The 26,050-nt window shown below is 39.3% G+C and overlaps 1 protein-coding gene across 1 annotated transcript; it reads right to left on the bottom strand.

Moving 5' to 3' along the window:
• Positions 1-2,717: 2,717 nt before the first annotated feature.
• Positions 2,718-25,845, bottom strand: cist1 (colon, intestine and stomach enriched 1). The gene is made up of 5 exons (XM_079858048.1): positions 25,667-25,845; positions 13,424-13,576; positions 8,704-8,958; positions 8,364-8,524; positions 2,718-3,363 (listed from the first exon to the last, which is right to left on the bottom strand). The coding sequence occupies exons 1-5, from the start codon at positions 25,737-25,739 to the stop codon at positions 3,316-3,318; spliced, it is 690 nt and encodes a 229-aa protein (XP_079714174.1). The 5' UTR covers positions 25,740-25,845; the 3' UTR covers positions 2,718-3,315.
• Positions 25,846-26,050: the final 205 nt, after the last annotated feature.

Raw genomic sequence — 26,050 nt, 5'->3', positions numbered from 1 at the left:
AGCTTTCTTGTGTATAATTTACATTTACCTTGATTTTCTGAATACAGTACCAATTGAAATCACTACACCTTGTTCTTATATTAAAAAACACATGTAAGGACTTTTCGTTGAATAATGAGCCAGAAAAAAAAGAAAAAGGTCATATATACCCTTGCAGTCATAAAACGTTTTACAAGTGGCCCCTTGAGTCCTAGTTTAGACAAACAGTTTCAAATCATATAATAAACTGAAACTTTCATTGAGCCATTGAAGTGAAATATTTCACTAAGACCCTGAACTTGGTAATAATGTTAAATATACAGTGAAAACATCTGGGAATACAACATCTGTAAATGCAGCAGAAGAAGACGTAAAGAAAGAAGAAAAGGCCTTACGTGTGGATTCCTGTGCAGTAGTAGGGGAGTGTCACACAGGTGTGTCTGTTCTGCAGTTCTGTTCACAATACTTCAGTTTTATATTCGAGGTGAAAGGTTTTAGACTTCAAACTCTGAACCACTCATTTCAGTGACGCTGATCCAGTCACATGGTAAGAAAGTCTTGATGTAAACAATAAGAGCATGCTGTCCTAAACAGCAGGGGTAGTTCACAAGAGATGCCAAGCTTACATACTGTACTTAAAAAATCTTCTAATCTTCACAGAACTTTCAGTTGTCACATTATAAGTGATCTAAAACAAACCTCTAAAAATGCTGAAAATTGTAAACGAAATGACATTTTAGTTTGACTACATTTTTGTTGAAAAAAGTTAATGCCTATTTTATTTCAAATTCAAATTTCTTAAGCCTCTTAATTATCAACATGAGCAAAACTTTGCTGTAAAAACTGTTTTACATTATCTTTAGCAAGTTAAAGACTTTTTAGTATAAACTTTTAAAAATGTCCACTTCCAGGTTGTACATGTGTCTTGATCATTCATACATAATTTTTTTTTTTTTTTTAGAAAAGTAACTTGTTAGTGAGGAATCTGAAAATATCATTGTTTTACATTACATAATTTCATCTTACTTGTTGGCCATGTAAATACAGTAACAACATCTGCAACAAATTGGATATTTTCATTCAGTTTGGTCCCCGAAATATATTTGAGATGATTTTTCCCTCATTGTGGGCTCCATCATCATAGCATATGGGCCATAAAAGCCTGATGTATCAAATATGATACAAAACATAAAAAAACGCAAACCTACATTGTCTAAAGGTTAAATAAACTGTAGTATTTTTTTTTTTTTAATAAATTGACATGATATTGTATTTTCCTATTTCAGGCTTTACAGGGTTAAATTGCTGGTAACGGGTCCCTTGCCATTACTTCCATTAAAAGATATTTGTTATTTGACTTGGATTTTTAAACAAAAAAATAACTCTCAGTTCTGAAATAATATTAAAAGATCAGGGGCGGTATGTATAAAGCCACTTTAGTCTGTATAATTTTAGTCTCAAGTATGTCAAAATTCTAAGAATGACATCATTTTACTCTTATTCCTAAACTTAAGAAAAATTCTAAAGTGTGATTCATAAAGGTTCAGGTTCCTAAGTGTTAAGACTTGGCCTCAGCTCGTAAATCATTTAAAAGTGCTGGAGAGGTCTCCTAACCTAGTTAGGTGTAACAAGATGGCAGCAGAGAGGACGTGGCCACGCTCTTTTCAACGAAAATATGATGTATTGAAGTTGATCAAACGATAAAAAAAGTTTAATCATTAAGGTATTCTTTTTGTAACTTACCTTTAAGAAATTGTATAGCAATGAAATGAAATGAAAGTAATAATTATATTTTTGGCGACAGTAAATGCAGCAGTGCACCTGTGATGACTCTGGCCCTTCAGTCCACAGTTAGCAGGCTCGAATAGCACTATTGTGGCACTGACCACACCAAATATACAGTAGTGGCCAAAAGATATGTGCAGAGTTTTTTTTTTTTTTTTTTTTTTTTTTTTTTTTTATGACCCTACAAGTTTGCTTAAACCATCAAATTATGAGGAAAATATTTGTATATTTATATTTTTTAAATATTTAAAAATATGAGGGAAGAACAAAACACTAAACTTAGTACAGTGCTTTTTACAATGCAGATTGTTTCAAAGCAGCTTTACAGAGATAATAATTTAGTCTTCCTGGCAGAACTTATGGTAAAGCTTTCATTTCCATTGTAAAAAAAATCATTAGTTATATATTTAGTTCATTTATATACAGTGCTATGCATAAGTTTAGACACCCATGCTAAAGTTGACTAAAAAGAGGAATAAAAAATCATCTTTTGGAAATTGAACTTAATGCCTTAATTAAAAAAAATAGGAAAAATCCAACCTTTAAGGACACCAATTTTCTTTGTGAATGAATAATGTATCGTAAATAAATAAATGTTCTTCCTTAAAATACAGGGTGCATAAGTCTGGACACCCCTATGTTAAATTCCCATAGAGGCAGGCAGATTTTTATTTTTAAAGGCCAGTTACTTCATGGATCCAGGATACTATGCATTTAAAAAATATATATATTAAAGTTTCAGTGTCTTAATTAAATTATTGTATTATAATTACATTAAATGACTGGTGCCAAGCTGCAGTGACCTCAGCCTTGCAGGCTCACTATTGGCTTATTCAGTGGTTGAGGGCGACCATTTTTGGTTGACATTATTGTAGTCCTTAGTTTGCAACTCTTAAGTCCCACTTCAGTCAGCACTTAAGAATCAGTCTTATACTTTACTGAAAGTTACTTTTAGCCTCTTTATAAAAGTCTCCTACTCTTAGAGAAGTCCTTCTCTTTACTAAGGATTTTTTGACACTTAAGTCAAAGCTTAAGACTATTCTTAAGGGCAATTCTTAGAAGTTTTATACATATGGGCCCAGGTCTTTATAACCACATTATACACAACAGTTTGCGAACAATTTTGTCGCCATCTGGAGGACAAGCTGAAAATGTCACACTCCCATCATAGTGTCTGACAAATATTGACAGTAAACATTTTCTTGACACAACTAGGTGGCCTTCAGAGTGCATTTATCCTTATGTACATTTTACATTAAAATTACATGTATTCATTTAGCATAAAGTATAGCTTTTATCAAAAGGAATTGCAAAGGGCATTTAATTAACAAAAAAAAACAAAAAATCAAGGACATAACAGGTTGATTTCTTGATTTGATTAAAGGTTTGTTGTGGGTTGTGGCATTTTAAGGAAAAAAATAAGCAGATCATTACCATAATCCGGGTATTGCACATCAAGTCTATAGATTAAAATGTTGCATTTCAATTCAAAACAAACAAGAAAAATATTAGAGGCATAACTATGCAGTTTACTGAGACAGAAACTGCCATTCATTTTGGAGGGTAGTGGGCAAATGGTGCGTCCTCACTTATCTTGCCCTGTTAAAAGAAAAAGATAAAATCATTCAAGTTAAAATAAGTTACTGTATTATATCCTCCCAAGTCAACCATAATAAGGTTTTTAAAGTCATGAGGATATTTGATAGATACAGTACCAGGCAAAAGTTTGGAAACATTACTATTTTTAATGTTTTTGAAAGAAGTCTCTTATGCTCATCAAGCCTGCAGTTAAAAAAAAACAAAAAAAAAACAAAACAAAAAAACAGTAATATTATGAAATTACAATTTAAAATAATGGTTCTCTTTTTTAATATATTTTAAAATGTAATTTATTTTTGTGATGCAAAGCTGAATTTTCAGCATCATTACTCCAGTCTTTGGTGTCTTATGGTCCTTCAGAAATCATTCTAATATGATGATTTGATACTCAGTTATTATCAATGATGGAAACAGTTGTGCTGTTTAATATATTTTTTTGGAATACTTTTTCAGGATTCATTGATGAGTAAAACGTTAACAGCATTTATTCATAAAAACAGCATTTATTCAAAATAAAAACATTTCTAACAATATAAATCGTTACCATCACCTTTTATCAATTTAACGCATCCTTGTTGAATTAAAGTACTAATTTCTTTAAAAAAAAAATTGTTATTGTTCCCAAACTTTTGAACGGTAGTGTATATTGTTACAAAATATTTCTATTCTAAATAAATACAGTTCTTTTTAACTTTTTATTCATCAAATAATCCTGAAAAAAGTATCTCAGGTTATAAAAAAAATATTAAGCAGCACAACTGTTTCCAACATTGATCATAAATCAGCATATTAGAATGATTTCTGAAGGATCATAAGACACCAAAGACTGGAGTACTTGCTGATGAAAATTCAGCTTTGCATCACAAAAATAAATTACATTTAAAGTATATTAAAAAAGAGAACCATTATTTTAAATTGTAATAATATTTCATAATATTACTGTTTTTTTTTTTTGTTTTTTTTTTTTGTTTTAACTGCAGGCTTGATGAGCATAAGAGACTTCTTTCAAAAACATTAAAAATAGTAATGTTTCCAAACTTTTGACTGGTACTGTATATGTATACTGTTTAAAAGTTTGAGGTCAGTTAAATATATATAACACACACACACACACACACACACACATATATATATATATATATATATATGTTTATACATTAGCATGGTTTCCACAAAACTATTAAGCAGCGCAACTGTTTTCAACATTGATAATAATAAGAAATGTTTCTTTAGCACTAAATCAGCATATTAGAATAATTTCTGAAGGGTCATGTGACCGAAGTAATGATGCTGAAAATACAGCTTTGACATCACAGGAATAAATTACTTTTTAAAATATATTAAAACCGAAATCAGATATTTTAAATATTTCACAATATTACTGTTCCCTTTTGTGGTCACTACGAGTTACGTCGTGACGACGAATGGGGTTTTGCTTAGCCTATCACCTTCGAGTATTACAAAAGGAGCCAATGGCAAGGAAATGCCATGGGTCTGCGGAATTTGCGTGACTCTGCCTTAGCTCGTGGCAACATGCAGTTATGTTTTTGCTTCGGAGCCAAGAGGTCCTCTTAACTCCTGTAGCCTGAATTCTCTCTGAATATCATTGAGTATTCTTTGAGACGAGCAGCTCTCCAGTCTGTGTTGGTGTAAAGGCATTTTCCAGCGAGTTTCACATTCCTGCCTGCTGATCTGTGCAGTGGTCTGCAACAGCGTGTGTGTTTCTCCTTGGTCTCTTCAGCACAGGCTGATGGGCTTCACCTCACAAAAGAGCATGCACGTGGCACGTCTTTTTAAAGATGTCTCACCCGTGCACTTCTGGGTGCAGTTGTTCTGTTCCATTATCTGATGGGCACGAGCGTTGTCTTGCGTGTTTGTGGGAACATGACCATTGCTGAGCTGCGATCAAGACTCCATGACCTCACTAAAGGTAGAGTCCACTCTGCCACACCCCAATCTATCCCCTCTGCGAGAGATGATACTTTGGCTGGTGGCCAGGGTGATCTGAGGGTAACGGTGTGTGGAACAACGCCCCAACGATGCTTCCTCGGGCCACACCCCCCTCTTCTGCTCACAAGGTGAGCTGGAGTCTTCTGGGGATGAAGATTCGGCTGTGCTGCCGCCTCCGGGTGTGCCAGCATTGGCCGAGTCCGACCCGGAAGTGGCAGCCATGCTTTCTCAGGCCGCCGCGAGCATCGGACTAGAGTGGACTCCTCCACCCTGTCCTGAGCGGTTGCGGTTGCATGATTGGACACCCATCAGCACACCCCCCCCCCCCCCCCCCCCCCCAGAGGTGCATGAGGAGGTCACGAGATCCTGGAAGACCCCTTTGTCTTCCCGCGATCGTTTGCTGACCTGTTCCGCCTTCTCTGCCCTCGACGGGGCCGCGGCCAAAGTGTACACTGGGATTCCTCATGTCGAACGTTCTGTTGCGATGCAGCTGTGTCCGCAGAGTGCTTCGATGTGGCGTGGTGATCCTAAGCACCCCTCCAAGGCCTGAAGATTTTCGTCTACCCTGGTGACAAAGTATTACAGAGCTACGGGGCAGGCAGCTGCCTGCATGCCATGGCCATCCTCCAAGTCTACCAGGCCAGGATGCTCAGGGACATGCACGAGGGTAGAGCTGAGCAAGGGCTCTTCGATGAGCTGCGTGCCGCCACCAACCTTGCCCTCCAGGTGACGAAGTTGACCGCACGCTCCCTTGGTCAGGTGATGTCCAAAGCAGTGGTCCAGGAGAGACACCTGTGGCTCAACGTGGCCGATATGACAGAGTCTGAGCGAACCCTTTGCCTCGACTCTCCTATATCCCACGCGGAACTTTTCGGTGGCGTGGTCGAGGACTTAGCCCAAAAGTTCTCGGCCACCCAGAAACAGACTGAGGCTATCAAGCATATACTGCCCTGGCGGCCAGTTGCTGCCTCCACCCAGCCACTACCTTACTGGCGAAAGGTGCGATCGAGATTGTTCCTCCAGCTGAAATTAAGTTCGGGTTTTACAGCCCCTACTTCATTGTACTGAAGAAAACCTGTGGGTTACGGCCAATCCTGGACCTGCGCGTCTTGAACCGATCCCTTCACAGGCTTCCGTTCAAGATGCTCACTGCCAAACGCATTTTCAAATGTGTTCAGCCACAGGATTGGTTTGCAGCGATCGACCTGAAGGACGCCTACTTTCATGGCTCCATCCTTCCTCGACACAGACCGTTTCTTCTCTATTTGCTTTTGAGGGGCGGGCATATCAGTACACGGCTCTCCAATTCGGTTTAGCCCTGTCTCCTTGCGTCTTCACGAAAGTCATCGAGGCAGCCCTTGTGCCGCTACGGCTACATGGGGTTCGCATCCTGAACTATCTCGATGACTGGCTGATCCTAGTTCACTCTCGAGACCAGGTTTGCGAACACAGGGACCTAGTGCTCCAGCACCTAGCCCGATTGGGCTTTCGGGTCAACTGGGAAAAGAGCAAACTCTCCCCCGTGCAGAGGATCTCTTTTCTCGGTATGGAGATCGACTCGGTCGCCATGTGCACGCAGCTTACGAGCGAGCACACGCAGTCACTGCTGACTTGCCTGAGACAATTCGAGGGCAAGAGTGCGGTTCCACTGAAGTTATTTCAGAGGCTCCTGGGGCATATGGCATCCGCAGTGGCAGCCACATCACTCGGATTGCTTCATATGAGACCGCTTCAGCACTGGCTTCATGATCGAGTCCCGAGATGGACATGGCAACGTGGCACGCTCCGGGTACCAGTTAGTTGGGCCTGCCGCCAGACCTTCACCCCGTGGACGAACCTCAGCTTTATATTGGCCGGAGTGCCCTTAGAACGAGTTTCCAGGCATATTGTTGTATCAACAGATGTGCCATGTGCAATGGACATGCTACCGCGGGCTCCTGGACAGGACGTCAATGCCAGAATTATGCCGCTGGCAGCTTTCGTGTTGGCTAGGTGCCTCCATGTGCATGGTTCCCCCTTGGGCGACTCCCACATGTGTATTTCCAGTGTACCTTGGTATTCCTTTAAGTAGGAGTCCTAGGAGTAGGACGCCAGTCTCACGATAGGGAGCTCGGACTTACGCAGTGCACTGGAAGACAGCCGAGGTGGCGTGATTAGACTGGGAACCCCATTCGTCGTCACAACGTAACTCGTAGTGACCACGAAAGGGAACATCTTGGTTACCTATGTAACCCTCGTTCCCTGAATAGGGAACAGAGATGTTACATCTCCCTGCCACTTCCGCTGTAGTACTGGAGTTCAGTCTCGTCTCTTCAGCAGGAAAACATAACTGCATGTTGCCAGCGTACTTCCTTATATACCCATGTGGTAAGGCGGAGTCACGCTATGCAAATTCCGCAGACCCATGGCATTTCCTTGCCATTGGCTCGTTTTGTAATACTCAAAGGTGATAGGCTTCTAAGCAAAACCCCATTCGTCGTCACGACACAACGTCTCCGTTCCCTACTCAGGGAACGAGGGTTACATACGTAACCGAGACGTTTCTACTGTCTTTTTGATCAAATAATTGCAGCCTTGGTGAACATAAAACACTTATTTAAAAAATATCTACCCCAAACTTTGAATGATGATTATAATATGTGTATATATATATATATATGTGTGTGTGTGTGTGTATATATATATATATATATATAACTAAATTGTTATTTATTTATTTATCCATTCATTTATTTATTACATATAGATGCAAGAAATATTTAAAGGGCCAAATACATTATAATGTCCAGTTTGTGAAGATTGTTTGTAAGAAGATCTGAACCCATTTTGCTGAAGGAATTTTGATTCTTGACTATTTGGTTCAAAAGTCATTGGCTAAAACATATATGAAATTGTGAACTGACTGACTCCAAATCATAGTATATTGAGAACTTTACCATTAGTGTGATAAACCTTTTACCATGGCCTGCCAAAAATTCACAGCCAGAAGAAAATGCAGAATAATAAGGAAACTTTGGTGTTTGTACAGAACCACTTAATTTGAGACTCACCATTGATACATCATCAAGCCTCTCAAATTTTGACCTTCTGGAGCGAGCAGCCTTCACTATCACAACCACAACAACTACAGCCATCACAATGCAGAAAATACACAGAACTGCAATGAGCCCTGGATTTACTGCCCCATCTTGTCCTTCTCTGTCTCCCTGAGCTATAAAAGACAGAGATAAATCAGCCACATTAATATATAAATCAACAAACACAGAGGTATACTTGAGCCGATATGAAACCTGAAATGATGTGCTAATACAGCACAGCACTGGAAACTGTGCAAATGACCTTGATCTTGTGTTATCTTAGTATATACAGTATTTCTGCTGAATCTTGTACCTGTGACTGTGCTGTTTGGTTTTTCTGAAAATATTTCAGTTGAGTTAGCAGCGGTGATCGCAGATTCGGACGTTGTCAGAAGAGATTTCTGGGGCATCGAAGTAGATTGTGAAGAGGTTGTCTGAGTGTTGTTTGTAACATACGTTGTTGTTTGTTGAATTATGATTTGTTGTGTTGTAGTCAGTGTCTCAGAAGTATTTCCAGAAGTCATGTCAGTGGGTGTCTGGGTTCTTGGACTGTTAGGTTCTACTGTCTCTGTAAGTAAAAAAGTGTTATTAATACATATGAAGTTAATAATACATTGTGCTGTGATATGTAAATCTGGTTTGAAAGCCATGAATCTGTAGTAGTTCTACAGTGTATTACAGTTAACCCAGCTAAAAAAGAATTGTTCTGAGAATGTTTTCCAAAAAAATTGGTAATGGGAACGTTAAAATTTCCAGTTTTCTTAATGTTGGTGGAACGTTTTATTTAATTTTTTTTTCTTTAAAATCCCCGTGAACCGGAATTTTTCCCCGTTGACTTTTTTCTTTAAAGTCCCCGTCAACCAACTTTACTTCTGTGTTGTGACATATATTCATGTGAAACTGAATACTGAAGAGAGGCAGGGTTTTATTTTAGCGCACCTCTTCTCCATCCCTCGCTCATGGCAGACTGACAGTTGGAGGGGAGTGGTTAAGGATATTCAACCCAAGCCATCAAACTGAAGACATCAGAGAAGGAAGAGTGGAAGCAAATTTTCTGATTTTGATTAAAGATTACCACAACAAAAATCATTTTTGCACAGATTAATTGTTCACCACAAGACTAGTAATGTGCGCTAACAAAGTAAATAGGATCAATTTTGATTTCATGAGGACTTTAATATTATTATGATGTTCCTGAAACATTCTTTCAACTTAATTTTTAGAACAACTCAATGTTGATTTGTAACATTTCAAGAACATAAAAATGTCTAGTTTCCTTAATGTGTAACAGTTATTTTCTGTTTTGTTCTGTGGTTCAGTCTGTGTTTTGGTTTCCCAGTTTGCCTGCCTGTGTTCCCTATAGTTAATTTACCTTGTTTGTTAATTAGTTCCTCACACCTGTTTCTGTTCACATTGATTACTCTCCTCATATATTTAAGCCCTGTGTTTCCTTTTTTTTTTTATCTGGTATCGTCTATGTTAAAAGTGATTGTGTTCACTCCTATGATCTCCTGAGTTTTCCATTGTGGATTTAAAAAAGACTGTATTTGTTGCTTAGTTCCTTCGTCGTACGTGTTACTACAACCATTATTGACAGAGTACCAGACCAGTCTCCAAGACAATGCATGCCTGCCAGTGAACAGTCCCAGAGAGGATTTTGCCGCATTTGTGGAGTGGGTGCTGGTCAAGTCAAGTCAAGTCATCTTCATTTACAATATATAGCGCTTTTAACAATGTAGATTGTTTCAAAGCAGCTTTACAGAGATAAACATATAATTTATGGTAACAGAGATTGTTTTGGCTTTATAGCGGTTCTTTAATAAAGTTATTTTCCAGCTAAAGTTAGTTTTGATTGATTCGCTTCCGTTGCAACGATCATTTGTTATTAAATTAGGGTCCGCTAAGACGACACTATTCTCTCTACACAGACTTTAAATGCGAACCTGTGATAAATGCTGATGGCATTCACATGCGCATTAAGAATTGGTTCTATAGTTATGTGCGTTTGAATATATGTATGCAGGTTTGGAATTCCCTACAGACCAAGCCTAAACAAAGTACTGGGCTTTCCTTATAAATTTTGATACAGAATTTTATTTTATTTTATCACTTCAGGGTAGGTACGTGAAACAAATTTCCCGAAAATGCTTTATCTGGAGTGGTAAAGGGATCCTCCATAGGGAGAGACTAGTTGGCACTTCAGCACTGCGTTGTCATCGGATCCAGGCGAAGGCCCTTCGTCAGATCTGGATACGGCCTGGATCCGGCAGGCTGCGGGAAAACCTCGGGATAAACAAAGACACTAAGATTAGCGTAGATGCCATTCTTCTTATGATGTAACGAGTACATCAGGATTTATGGGAAGTGTTCCCGGTTCTGGCTGACCTAATCTATGCAGCCTAACACTGAATTATAGAAGTCTATAATGTGTTATGTGAATGCTAGGTCAAAGAGATGTGTCTTTAATCTTGCTTTGAACTGACAGAGTGTGTCTGCTTCCCGGACAATGGTAGGAAGACTGTTCCAAAGATTTGGTGCTAAATAGGAAAAGGATCTACCGCCAGCAGTCGATTTTGATATTCTAGGTATTATTAACTGGCTGGAATTTTGAGATCGCAATAGACGTGAAGGACTATAATGTGTTAAGAGCTCGCTTAAGTACTGCGGAGCTAAACCATTTAGTGCTTTGTAAGTGATCAGCAATATTTAAAAATTTATACGATGTTTAATAGGGAGCCAATGCAGTGTTGACAGAACCGGGCTAATATGGTCATACTTCCTGGTTCTGGTAAGAACTCGAGCTGCTGCGTTTTGGACTAGCTGTAGTTTGCTTATTAAGCGTGCAGGGCAACCACCCAGTAGAGCATTACAATAATCTAGCCTTGATGTCATGAACGCATGAACTAATTGTTCCGCATTTGTCAATGAGAGCATATGGCGTAATTTAGATATATTTTTAAGATGGAAAAATGCGGTTTTACAGATACTAGACACGTGACTTTCAAATGAAAGATTGGTATCATATCATATATTGGTATTGCTGGTGAATAACAGATCGGCATTCACCATCTGCTCCACTGAGGACGAAATCACCAGCCCCACTCCGGACCCAGAGCCCAGCCAGCCATCACCCGGCTGCACGGACATGATGCTTGAGCCCACCGCAGACGGAGAGCCCGAGCCTGCCGCGATGCACGACAAGGACTGAGCAATACATCTTCCCGGAGTCTAAGCCCCACAGTGAGTCTGATCAGGTGCGTGATCTGGCAACACTGTGCATCACCATGGGGCTGCTCGTGGAGTAAGAGGGCATGGAGGATAGCTCTGCCCACACTCCCGCATCTGAGAGTAAGCTGCAGCTGGCCAATGATTTTTTTGAGGAAATGGAAGAGGATATTTCACTAATTCTCCCGTCCCCGCTGGTCCCACCCAGCTCCAAGTCTCCTGTCTCCATTGGTTTCACCCAGCTCCAAATCTCCTGTGTCTCTGCTGCTTTCGCCCAGCTCCTGAGTTTCCATCCAGCTTCCCGTTATGCCTCCAGCTGTCGATCCCGTCACTCCACCTGGAACCATCGGTCTTACGGCTCTACTGGGCTCCTTTGTCCCTCCGGCTCCAGCTCAGACTTCTGTGCTCCGTCTCTCCAGCCCTTCGGCTCCATCTGGTTCAGCCTTCCCTCCAGCTCCACCTTGGCCCTCAGTCGCACTGGCTCTACCTCAGCCCTCTGGCACCCCGGCTCCACCTCAGACAGTCGTCACTCTGGCTTTGTCTCGGCCTTCAGGAACATCATGTTGCCCAGTCTCGATGGCTCTGCTCCCAGGTCTTCATGTCTATCGACTCCATCTCCGTCCATCATCCCCCTGGTGTCAACAGCCAAGTCGCCAGCATGGCTTCTCCCCCCTTCGACTCTGCCGTGGGACATCCTCCTTGCTGCCTTGTGGGTCACCGTCTGGCTCCTCCTGCTCTTTGCTCCTCCCACCACCATTCATCCCTCCCTCTTCTTTTTGACTATTATCGGTGCAAGGATGCGCCTTCCGGAAGGGGTGAGCTACTGTAACAGTTATGTTCTGTTTTGTCCTGTGTTATTATCATGGTATTTTGGTTTCCCTGTTTGCCTGTCTGCCTGCCGTGTTAGCCAATTAGTATCCTTGTTTGTTATTTAGTTCCACACACCTGTTTCCGTTTACATTGAGTACTCTCTTTGTGTTTTTAAGCCCTGCATTTCCTTAGTTGGATTTAATAAAGACTATATTTATTACTTATCTTTTTTGTCATGCATGTTACTGCAACCATTTGTGACATGTTATTAGAACGTCACATGCCAATAAATCCTTGGCAAACTGCAGTCCATGACGTCATACTTGTGAGTATAAAGTGGGCGCCTGAATATTTGTCAGCAATATTTTTGTCTGAAGGAGACATGCAGGCAGGCTCCCCTTCTCAGGGAACCATGGTTACGGTCTTGGATTTACATGAGGAACAAATAACCACTCTGCCATGCCGTGGGAATGCCTGCCTCACTAGGTGGAATATGTACAAGCATAGTCAAGTCAAGTCAACTTTATTTATATAGCGCTTTTCACAATGCAGATTGTATCAAAGCAGCTTCACAGTATTAAATAAAATAGTACATCAGTGTTTGTTTCTAGTGTAAAACGTCCACGTTTGGTAATGCTGATCAATAGTATTGTTGATTGATTGATTAAATTAAGTATCCCCAACTAGTGGGCATACCATACATTGACTCAACAGATTACTTTAGCCGCAGTCAGAGTGTCAACCCAGCGCGCATCCATAAAAAGACGTACATAAACTGTTGAGTGGTAGCATCCCCTAAGCCATTATCTCCCATAAATATAGAAAGTATTCATGCTTCTATGTCTTTGTAACCAGGGAATTCCCGGCCTATACAAACACTAAGGTATACTAGAGCCTAAAATTAAACCTGAAATGATGTGCTAATACAGCACAGCACTGGAAACTGTGCAAATGACCTTGATCTTGAGTCAGTCCAGTGTTTCTGTTGAATCTTGTACCTGTGACTGTGCTGTTTGGTTTTTCTGAAAATGTTGTTTCAGTTGAGTCGACGGTGGTGATGATTTGTTGTGTTGTAGTCAGTGACTCAGAGGTATCTTTGGTGGCTCTCATCTCAGTGGATGCCTGGTTTTTCTCTGTCACTGTTGTAGCGTCTGGACCAATAAGACACACACAAATTATTAATTTATTTAATGAATGATCCAGCAAACTCACTCTCCCAACTAAGGCCTGTGAAACGTCCCCCAAAAACTAACATCCCAAATGAAGCTAACACACTGGCAGGACGTGGTGTCTTGTTACAGGACACACACTGAGTTTTACGATCGAAAGGAATGTCCAGAAAGCTGTGAATCTCACTTAAATTCTGGCAGAGGAGGACAAATAAACCCTGTAATCCTATATATTCTATATATAACCACTTGAGAAATGTGTAAACAATAAACATGTATCTAATTTTCCCATCTCATAATTTTCTTTTATGTGGTGTGGCTTTTGTATTCTTGTAAATTATATTGGGTTAATGTTTCAGACTTTGCATATTATGGTTAACCAAAATCATATCTGTGGCATGTTTGGTCTCTAAAAAATCCAATCTTCGTCTCCAATTTGTAAATCTACATTACATTTTGCTAACTTTGTGACGCATTAGTATTATAAGCATCTTAAAGATTCTTGTGTTAAACATCCAATCAGATTACATGTTCAAAGACAATGGTCGTAAAATAATTTCCCTCCAAAGGAAAATCCTCTCATTGGCTCTTGCACCTCCAGAAGGTGTTACTTCTTCACACTTTAAAAACCCAAGATCAGCTTTTAGCTATCTCTCTCTCTTACTCCTGTACTGGAATGCTGATGTGAAGATGATGCTAAACTAGAAGCTTCTAAGGACCCTCCAAGTTTGTGCCAGGCTGCGGCCTTGTCTTTCCATTCACCAAAGATACTCTGAAAACCACTGGTTCTCTCTCATCAAGACCACATCAGCAAAGATCAACTGGAGCCTCAACAAATTGCATCAGGACAGTTTAATTCAAATGGGCGAGACATGCAAGTATCAATCAAACTTAGTCTCATTATTTGATACATTAAGTATCCTTACCCCTTTAAAGAAGGGCGTGTTAGAACTAAACTGATGGTTTGCTCAAGGCTGTTGATCTACTGAATTTCAAACAATGCTATAACTTCTTGCTTTCCTGTATTCTGCTTCAGCTCTCTTTCCCTTGGTAAACTGTATGCATATGTGTATGTTAGAGTAGTTTAAGTGTTTAGACTGGTTAATAAAATCTTGTTCATGTCACACGTAAAGTTGTCCGTGTCTCAAGCTCATAACTGGAGTCACTAATCTTAGTAGTACTGTAAACTAAGAAAGACATTTCCCATGCCCTGGAAATGTACATTTCTTAGAGTTCTTAAACAATTAATCCTGAGTGTTCATGGGACAAACAGGCTAATTGATTGTAATATTAATTTACGACAGTAAGTAAGGCTAATTATATTAACTGATCCAAATATTCATAATCAGTTATAACCAGTTATTATTGATTATTAATATTTCATAGGGATAATTTGCTACACTGTATAAAGTATAAAGGTGCTCAGTGTAGGTGTTAAGGCCTCTGCAAAGAGGTAAACTAATCAAATAGCCAGATTCAGATTCAAGTTAATGAAATAGTTCACCCTAAAATGATAATTCAGTAGTTATTTACTTGCCCTAATGTTGTTCCAAAGACAGTGGAATACAAAAGGAGACTTTGTTGAAGAATATTTCCACAGTTATTAGGGCTGAACGATTAATCACACTTTCCATGTAATCGCACTTAAATCGAGATGGCTTATTGCAATTTTAAAATCGCAAAGGCTGCGATTATTTTTTATGCGCAGCTTGTCATTTATGTACGGCTCTGTAAACGCTCCATCTGAAAGCACTGAGTTTGAGTCACTTATAACGTGCATTTGAAAAAACAACACGCGTCAAACATCTTTCCAAAACATGAGAAGCATTTATAAACCTCTTGTCCAACAACAGACAACATTTACTAACACGCTTTTACTCCAAACTCACTTAATAACGACAGCTGAGCTCCTCCTTCTGTGAGATGATGTGCCTTTCTTACACAGAATAAGGCAGTCGTGTATTTATAAGTCATGTTTAATCAAAGCGTTTCAATCTTCTGCTTATTCAGCTACAGCGATAGGGATTTCCTGGAATGATGCGCATTATTGTACTTCTGTGGCTGGGCATATTTATCGTTTTTGCATGAGAGCGCCCTCTGGTGTTCAAATGGGGCAGTATTTACTACCAATCAGCCGCAGTCCACTGACCAATCAGTGGAGTGCGCGTGCGGTTTTGTTGCGATTAATCGTTCAGCCCTAATTGACATAGAACAACACTGCCCTACAAAAGCAAAAGACCTTAAAGTCCCCGTGAAACGGAAGTTGCAAACGACTTTTCTCCAGTGTTGTGACGCATTTCCGAGAGAAACGGAATAATAAATGAGGAAAATAGTGGGCGTGGCTTATTTTCCAACTAGCACCTGATTGGATCTAGATAAGTAGGTGTTTAATTCAAAAAATGGAGGCAGATCTAAACGCAAGTTTACAATCGGTTGTTGAGGATTACTCGCCACCTGAATCACCGCAATTTAGTTTGCAGCAGGAGGAGGAGGAAGATGAAGAAGAACAGGAACACACGGAGGATCATTTCGTCACGGGAATCAGACCTTACATGTTTGAGCCGTTACATGCGGAGAGTTCAAATGGTCGCCTGTCTACTGTCAGTTGGAGGGGCGTGGTTACGGATTAAGCAGACGCCAAATTCCTCAAGCCTACGTCATCAGTGAAGGTCCTCCAATGCAGAGGGGAGGGGCATTTTCAGATTTTGATTAAAGATTATGAAGCCAAAAAAATGTTTTGTGTGGATTGACTCGCATGGATGAATTGTTCAGCGCAAAACGATCAATTTAGGCGAACAAAGTAAATATAGTCAATTTTGATTTCATGGGGACTTTAACTCGCTAGAGTGTGGAACTGAGAAAAATGACTTTAAAGATTGATAGTTGTCCCGCCAAATTAATTATAGGTAGGACACTGGAAATCTGGCAATTAGATGTTTTAGTAATGAAGATTATCTACATAAAAAAATGATTGAGCTCCAACTTGACTTTTGACCACTATTTTAAAGTTACTGTACTCTTTGCCTTTGTACTGACAGCAAAACGTGAGAAGTCATGCCAAGGCAAAAGGCAGTAACTTCCACATTATCAATATTTAGATCACCATTAACAAAATCATTAAACAAAACCTGTATAGAATCTAGTGATCATGGCATTTATTTTGTATGATTTACAATTACTTATATCAATCTACTTATTGCTATCCTGTGCTTTTGTTGCATTCTGATGGCATTAACATTAGACATGACAAAATACCTCCATAGGTATAAATTAGTCCAGCATGTGTTAGGGCCCTTTCACGCCTACGGTAGGGCCCGCGGCCTACCTAGTTTGGTCCGGATTTTCAGACTTTTCAGTTTGATCCGAATCAAAATTACAAGTGTGAAACCTCCCCCGGACCACGGTCAGGACCAAACAGACGAAATTTGGTCGGTAGTCTCAGTCCGGATCAAACTGAACAAAGGTTTGGTTCGTTTCTAGTGTGAAAGCATTTTCTGTATGGTTTGGACTTTCAGACCATTTACAGGAAGTTCCGGTGGTTCCCGCTTAGCCTAAACAACTGAAGAAGAATATTTATGTGCAGATCTGTCAGTCCTGCCTACAGCGTTTCTTCCAGCTGATACGCACGCACGCATGCACACACACACAAACATATTTGTCCTGCGTCCTGTCGGCGACAATAAGATGTTCGCACAATGAGGACGCTCACTTGGCGAATTTGAACTAGCCTCGAGTGTAGTTGGTGCTGCAGGGAGTAATGCCATAATAATAAAAGTATAGTGGCAACGATATGCATCTGTTAATTCATTCTTGTCAAAGTTACCCACCAAATTGACAACACGCTGAAGTCAAATGTTAATGCATATGATGACGACAGGATGCAAGTAGGCTACGTCATATAAAGTTCTTTAGTGAGCTTGCATAATTGCAATGAGAAACCAAACCAAAACTAACCGAGTGTATCAAAACATGAACTTTGGTTCGGACCTTGGTGTGGACTTTCAGGTGTGAAAATGCCCAAGAAACAAATATCCCAGCAAACACAGAACGTTGGCACAACGTATCCAACCTTCTAACAACGTTTTAACAACATGGCCAAAAGGTTGCTATAACTACGTTGTGTAGTGAAGGTTGTTACAGCGTTGTCACAATGTTGACATTAAACCACCGTTCAGGGCCATTGCTTAAGGTTGTGCCAACGGTGTCTTGACAACCACTGGACTACATAATGTACTTTGATTACCATATGCAGTTTTAATAAAGTTGAATTAACGAAACCTTCTGTCATTTTTACTCTTCAAAGTGTACACTTGCAGGTGTTGATAGCCCCATTAAATAATAATATAGATAAACAAACGATAAAAAGTATATAATTATCTAACAAAATGCTAAATGGGGGATATAACAGCATATAAAAATATTGTCAGAACGTCGTCTCTCAGTTGCTGAATGTCGCGCAACAACGTTGCTACAGCCCTGTTGCGTCTTACAATTCTAAGTTGTTACAATGTTGCAAGCACATAGACAGTGACGTTGCCATAGCAGAAATGCAACGTGCCAGGTACAGACGTTGCCACAACGTAAATGTGTTTGCTGGGATGTTTCTTCAGCTGAAGGAGCCGGCGAAGTTTTGGCACCCTGGCAGCTAGATGCATGAGTGTTTCAACCAGGTCCGGTACCCGAACTGGGTGAGGCAGGGCTTTAGTTCTTTGTTGTATTTATCTGCTACGGCATGTGTAACATTTTTCTGTCAACTCTCCATATATCCTTCGCGATCGATATCGCACGTTTGTCGATGCAGCGGGTTCAGACCATAGCCTACTAAATGTTCTGATCGCCTTTGTGCAGGACAAAGCTCTGAGGACATCAGAAGTTACAGGGACTGATGGCAGCTGTACAAAGTACACAGACTACACCGTAATTTAAACAAAGGCAAATAACCGTACAATCTGATAGGTAGAATTATTTGATATAGAACACCGGCACAGTAACTTCATATTGACGCGCGGTTAAACAACGGCATAGTACCTTAACTCAATTCGAGCGTTCCAAAGAGCGGTAACTGTTGTTACGGTGCTCTCCCTTGGTTTCTCATGGGCTTTTGGAAGTTACTGTTAAAAGGCAACCCATTATTTTCTCGAAAAAACAACGGAATTGACTCAAGATCCACATGATAAAGGAGGTCTTGAATGTGCCAAAAATATCACTCATTTTCGACCTAAACGAAGTTACGGTCTTTTGCCTTTGCACTGCAGAACAGTTAAGTAAAAAAAAAAGTATAAAAAAATGTAAAAAATTCAATTTGGTTTCTTTCTAACACAAATTATCATATAGCTTCAGCCCAGCAAACACATTTACGTTGTGGCAACGTCTCTGGCACGTTGCATTTCTGCTATGGCAACGTCGCTGTCTACGTGCTCGCAACATTTTAACAACGTAGAATTGTTGACGCGCCAGGGCTGTAACAACGTTGTTGCGCGACATTCAGCAACTGAGAGATGACCTTCTGACAATATTTAGGGGCCAAGCACCGAAGGTGCGGAGGCACCTATTGTATCTGTTCCCGTTCTTATTATTCTTCTTCCGCCATGGGAGTCTATGGCAGCCCATAGAACCGATTGCGGGAAAGTTGTTTTGGTTTGACATTCTGATAGAGGACAATCCCAACATTAAATACACCAATTTTGGTGTTTCTAAGTCATTCCCTCTAGCGCCACCACCTGTCCAAAATTTCACTCATATTTTGCTAATAACTTTTGAACCGTAAGGCCAATCAACAAAATTCTTTTTTCCTCTGATTCCTGAGCTCATGACGATTCGATTGCAACCTATGACGTCATTTTCCGTCATAAAAATATGGCCGCCATTTTGAATTTTCCTAAAAAGCTACTTTTTCAAACTCGTCCTAGACGGTTTGTCCGATTTGCACGAAAATTTAATCAGATCATCTACAGACCATGCCGACAAAAAGTTATGGAATTTAAGTTGATTCGCTTAACCATTGTTGATAAACCCACGAACAAATTTTACGTAGCGCTTGCAAAAACAGTCGTAGGGCTGTATCTCCGCAACGCTGTATCGTATTCAGACCAAACTTGGTACATGTCCTCACAAGCATGACTTGAGGCAACATGCTGCGTTTCGGCGCAGCGCCACCTACTGGTCCGGAGATATGAAAAATGGCTATTTTTGCTTATAACTTCTGAACAGTTTGTCCAAAAATCATAAAATTGGTCTCGTTAGATTCAGGGCAACATGCCGATTCGACTGATATGGAATTTTACCATATCGGCCATTTTGACTGTCGGCCATTTTGAATTTTGTGCTAAAATGCTGTATTTTAAGAATGCATGAACGAATTGTTACGAAACTTGGTATGGGTCATCAGCACGATGTCCTGAAGGAGTGTGAGAAGTTTCGAAACAGCGCCACCTAGTGGTGAACTTTTTTTTTCAAATGCTTATAGCTTTGGGTGTGATCGACTTATTTTCACGAAACTCATCTCATTAGACTCCTGAATCGTTGCCGAGTCCCACGATACCAAACATGCTAGGTTTCGCCTTACGGTTTTTGTAGTGTTGTGATTTAGCGCTTAAAAAACATTAGCCGATATCTTTGAAACCGTTTGTCCGATCGAGACGAAACCACCGTCAGAAGTTTGGAATCATAGCTTTAATTAAAAATCCAATGCCCAAATGCGAAAATATTGATAGTAAGGGGTAGTAAAATCCAAGTCATGTGTCAGTCATTTTTTACGTGTTTTTTCATATAAATGTCTATAACTCCGAAGCGAATTGAGATATTTTCACCAAAATCGACACACATATGTATGGGCTCACTCTGAGGACACATTAAAAAAATGGTGGGACTGAGCCTCTTGGTGGCGCTATAATAGAACAAAACATGAAATTCCATTGACTTCAATGCAGTTTTGTGAAATAAAATGCTATACTAAACAAATGCATTGGTGTAATATTACAAAACTCAGAATGTGCCATCAGCACCATCCCCTGAAGGTATCCAAAATATTTAGAGACAGCGCCACCTTGTGGTCAAAAGTTATAACAAAATTTAAAAAAATGCTAATAACTTTTGAATACATCGGCCTATTGAAATGCCACTGGTCTTAATATATTCCTTGGGTGAAGCCGAGAACATAGATACCAAATTTACCTTATTTGGCCGAACTTCCTGTCCGCCATTTTGATTTTCAGTCAAAACCTACTTTTTCGAACTCCTCCTAGACCGTTTGTCCGATTTTCACCAAAATCGAATCGTATCATCTCCAGACTGTGCCGTCTAAAAGTTCTGGATTTCGTGTTGATTGACGAAACCGTTTTCGTATAGCGCAGCAGCAAATTTGAGGCATGATGCTAAAAGCACTATTCAGGCTTTATCTCTGCAATGCCTTGACATATTGACAATAAACTTTGTATGTGTCATTGTCTCCTCTTTCTGACCACATCACATCAGTTTTGTAACTGCGCCACCTATTTGTCGAAAGTGCTAATCAATTAAATCATATTTTTAATTACTGTTTCTATGATTTTTCAGCCATTTCGTCTAAAATCCTCTTTAAATGTCTTTAATTGCTCATTGTTGCAGTTGATCTGACACTTTCAGCCATGTCTTGTCGTCTTATTGTGCTTGGCCCCGGTAATTGCTGCTTGCAGCTATATTTTTATATGCTGTTATATCCCCCATTTAGCATTTTGTTAGATAATTATATAATTTTTATCGTTTATTTCTTTATCTATATTTATTTAATGGGGCTATCAACACCTGCAAGTGTACACTTTGAAGAGTAAAAATGACCGCACGAAAAATTTCGTTATTTAACTTTATTAAAACTGCATATGGTAATCAAATTGCACTTCAAAAAGTAATATATTTGTAAAATGAAAAAAACGAAATAAACGAATATGCACATTTATTTTAAGTATAATAAATAAAACAAAAAGCAAAGGCACATCAGAACATTTAATGAACAAAACCGGGTCTGTATGGCAGACAGTAGCCAAAAGCTGGACGATAGAGGTCGGTAACCGAGGAAACATCCATAAATCCAGAGGAGCAAAGAAACGAATGAGATAGCGTAAAAATCAAAAGACAAACTAAACAGTGTATAAGCGAGGCTACATTAATCACTTTAGAAACTAGATGTACCGCATGGCGGTACAAAATATGACCGCCGCTCAGGCCTGCACTGGCTTTCCACATCTATCACCCAATCTTCACTCAACACCACCATATACTGTACAGGCCGATGGGTGCACAATTATTAACCCTTTCACATGATTTCACAAAATTTTTTGTTTGTTTTATCTTGCTCTAGTAGGCCGTGGCCTACTGGCTAGCACTTCAAATTTGTAACCAAAGGGTTGCCGGTTCGAACCCCGACCAGTAAAAAGCGACTGAAGTGCCCTTGAGCAAGGCACCTAACCCCTCACTGCTCCCCGAGCGCCGCTGTTGTTGCAGGCAGCTCACTGCGCCGAGATTAGTGTGTGCTTCACCTCACTGTGTGTTCACTGTGTGCTGAGTGTGTTTCACTAATTCACGGATTGGGATAAATGCAGAGACCAAATTTCCCTCACGGGATCAAAATAGTATATATACTTATACTTATACAGTACATACTAAGTATGAAAAATCTGTGATTTTTTTTCAAAGGACCCTCCCATTCAATTTCTACAAACCTCTACCAAACGGTTGAGGTGCCTGTTGATGGTAAAAGTCAGTTATCTGACTTTGGCATGGGTTTGTTGTGTTTTACTGAAATAAAAAAAGTGGTTTTATCTTGTAGCCCTGGTCCCAGAGTTTTAAAAAAACAATGTTAACAAAATTAAACTCATTCCCACTGTACCTAGTAGAACACTTAAGTAAATGTCCCATTGAAATTAATGGGATTTTATGGATTTAGGTGAAGAAAGTGTACACATAATACATTTTGGTCTGTACCATGAAGAGAAAACTGATTCAACTATATAAACTATATATTTTCTGAAAGCGTAGACTCTCAGGATGTGATCTAACATGGCATGAAACATGTCCCACCCACCTCATTAGTATACTGCCCAAGCATAACACATTGGGAATTGGTAAATCGGGTATATGGCTGATACCTAAAAAAAGTAGTAGTATGTGCATGTCTGTCTGTGTGTGTGTGTGTGTGTGTTTGTGTATGTGTGTGTGTGTGTGTGTGTGTGTGTGTGTGTGTGTGTGTGTGTGTGTGTGTGTGTGTGTCTGTGCGTGTATGTATGTGTGCGTACATGTGTGTGCGCGTGTGTGTTTGTGTGTGTGTGTCTGTGTATGTGGATTTGTATGTGTGTGTATGGGTGTGTGTCTGTGCGTGTGGATGTCAGTGTGTGTGCATGCTTGCGTTTGTTTGTATTCCTGCATGTGTGTGTGTGACAGTATCATCCTAAACCAGCAACCCTTCGCTCAACACCACCATCTACAGGCCGATGAGTGTACAGTCACTAAATGTGCACATAAATGAATTTATTTTATACCCCCCCATGGATGAAATTCTACGAAACTTAGCATACCCCCAGAGGATGTCAAGTTAATCATACACATGAAATATGGTGCAGTTCTGAACATCTCAACTGAAGATAGGGGCGATTAAAGCAGAATAATATTGCATTTTCATTTTTTATGGGAAGGGGCGCAAATCACAAATGAGTGATTATGGGCTAGGTTGATGTGGGCCCTTAAGACCAACATACCATAACAATTTCTTCATCCTCGGTGCCACGGTTCAGGTAGTTATTTAGGAAAAACTGCATTTTTTGGGTTTCGGGGGGCCCAGCGCGGGGGGGGGAGTGGCCCCCGGGGACCAAACAAAATTTTTCCGTAAAAGTCTAGTGGGGCTACATGCCCACCAAATTTCATGTTCCCCGGTGTTTCGGTGTCCCTGGTATCGTTGACCAAAAATTCAGGAAGTAGATGACGAAAAGAAAAAAAAAAAAACTTTGACAATCCCTATATGACCGCTTCGCTAGCTATGCTAGCGGCGGTCATAATTAAAGTTGTAGGTTGTGTTTGATAGCTGAGGTAGGCTAAATTAAACGCAATACTCACGTATCCTTGCTCGATGAAGAAGGAGACAACACAATGAGCCCAACAGGTGGTTGGAATTTAAAATGCTGATTTTCCCGCTTCAGGGCAGTGATGAGTACATTATGTAGTCCAGTGGTTGTCAAGACACCGTTGGCACAACCTTAAGCAATGGCCCTGAACGGTGGTTTAATGTCAACATTGTGACAATGCTGTAACAACCTTCACTACACAACGTAGTTATAGCAACCTTTTGGCCATGTTGTTAAAACGTTGTTAGAAGGTTGGCTACGTTGCGCCAACGTTCTGTGTTTGCTGGGAGGAGACTTCATCTCATTCCTTTCTTTGCTCCTCTGGATTTCCTCGGTTACCGACCTTTATCGGCCGGCTTTCGGCTACTGTCTGCCATACAGACCCGGTTTTGTTCATTAAATGTTCTGATCTGCCTTTGCTTTTTATGTTTTATTTATTATACTTAAAATAAATGTGTATATTCGTTTATTTCGTTTTTTTCTTTTTTCACAAATGTATTACTTTTGGAAGTGCAATTTGATTACCATATGCAGTTTTAATAGCCTAAAGTTTAATGTCATTTTTACTCTTCAAAGTGTACACTTGCAGGTGTTGATAGCCCCATTAAATAATAATATAGATAAACAATAAACTATAAAAAGTATATAATTATCTAACAAAATGCTAAATGGGGGATATATCAGCATATAAAAATATTGTCAGAACGTCGTCTCTCAGTTGCTGAATGTCGCGCAACAACGTTGCTACAGCCCTGTGGCGTCTTACAATTCTACATTGTTACAATGTTGCAAGCACGTAGACAGCGACGTTGCCCTAGCAGAAATGCAACGTGCCACAGAAATGTTTTTGCTGGGTTGGAAGATAGAGGGTTTTTTTTTTTTTTTTTTTTTTTTTTATAAGATTTTATGATATGTCTAAGAATTATTTTTTTGTGTGTGTGTTCCATTGGGGAAAAAACAACATTAGTAACTGTAATTTTACTAATCTTTAATAGTATTTCTAAAAGTAATTTTGTAGGTAAACTATTCCTTGTATTATACAGTTGTATACAGTAAGTATGTGTGTTATCTGGGTTTTGTATAACCCTGAAGGAGGCTTAATTTTATTCTTATCAAAAACAAGTAGCCTATTGCAAAGAGCAGTGTAAATGCTTCTGTAAATAATAAAGTGCAGTAAAAACTAACTAACTATATTTTGACGTTTTAAATGTCAAAAAACAACAATTTTTTAAAACAAAACTCAAAAATAGGCCTATTTTCAAGATTTAGATATTTTACATATAAAGTTCCCATACATTCTGATTACGCAGCTTTAATATTAAATAATACATTTAATGTGAATCATATTTGAAAGTCATACATAAATGAAACAAGAATTCGATTTATGTACTAGTACTAATAAACTGAATCTGTTCTGACACAATATCCAGGTTTATATATTAACCGTCAATAAATCCAATTAAACCAATAGGCCTATCATACATTTTACCAACTTAAATGCTGCTTGTTTAGCCAAATAAAATAAAATAAAATAAAATAAAATTAAATTAAATTAAATTCATGTTTTAACAATTTAAAGATTTATGTTGATTCAACGGAATTTGAATGAATACATTTTGAATATATGATTATAAATAAAATAAATGCAAATATTTATTGATAAACTATTCCAAGCATGATTCATTCTTTCTTTCTTTCTTTCTTTCTTTCTTTCTTTCTTTCTTTCTTTCTTTCTTTCTTTCTTTCTTTCTTTCGTTTGAGTGTGTTCTTTAGTTGACTTGAATCATAAATTGATTTTTTCACATTTTGCAAATGAAGGATTATCTGCAAGACTCACATTTGAATACCGAAACAAAAACATTGTATTTTGTATTACTAATTAATTAATACATAATCAAACACTTCTCTTTTGTAGGCCTGTTATGTTTAATTGAATATCAAATTATAATATTCAGTTAAATCACTTTGTACTTTGTCTTACCTTCTGATGCCGTGACAGAAATAAGCAAAAGAATAACTATTGAGAAGATCATTTTAGTGATGCTGTGAGGCATAAAAATAAAGCAGTACAGGTCTAAAGTACAACTGAGCTCCCAGCGCAGACACACAACATATCCTGAGTAGCAGGATGTGGACGTGTGGCAGAGGAGGTGGTTTCTGTCATCCGATGGGATGAATTGTTTCAGAATTGTTTGCTCTTGTATAGTATAAACCTGCCATGACGTCCTAAAACTGCTGCCACAGCTTCATATTGCAAATGTCAAATATAATATTACATCTGCAAACAGTGGTGTTTGTTATTTGCACAAGGTGCACTGTAAAAAAAAAAAAAAAAACTGTGTGCAGTATTTTCCTGGTTAGGTTA

This window comes from Squalius cephalus (assembly GCF_949319135.1).
Source record: "Squalius cephalus genome assembly, chromosome: 22".
Classification (NCBI taxonomy): Eukaryota; Metazoa; Chordata; class Actinopteri; order Cypriniformes; family Leuciscidae; genus Squalius; species Squalius cephalus.
The sequence above is the reverse complement of the archived record's forward strand: the minus strand, read 5'-3'. Positions and strand labels throughout refer to the sequence as shown.

What these genes read in the sequence shown, in the direction of transcription:
- cist1 (XM_079858048.1), bottom strand. Translation starts at nt 25,739, where the DNA reads ATGCCTCACAGCATCACTAAAATGATCTTCTCAATAGTTATTCTTTTG. An exon ending in ACCAAACAGCACAGTCACAG is followed by an intron (nt 8,525 to 8,703) that starts GTACAAGATTCA and finishes TGTCTTTTATAG; the next exon opens with CTCAGGGAGACAGAGAAGGA. An exon ending in GGCTTGATGATGTATCAATG is followed by an intron (nt 3,364 to 8,363) that starts GTGAGTCTCAAA and finishes TTCTTTTAACAG; the next exon opens with GGCAAGATAAGTGAGGACGC.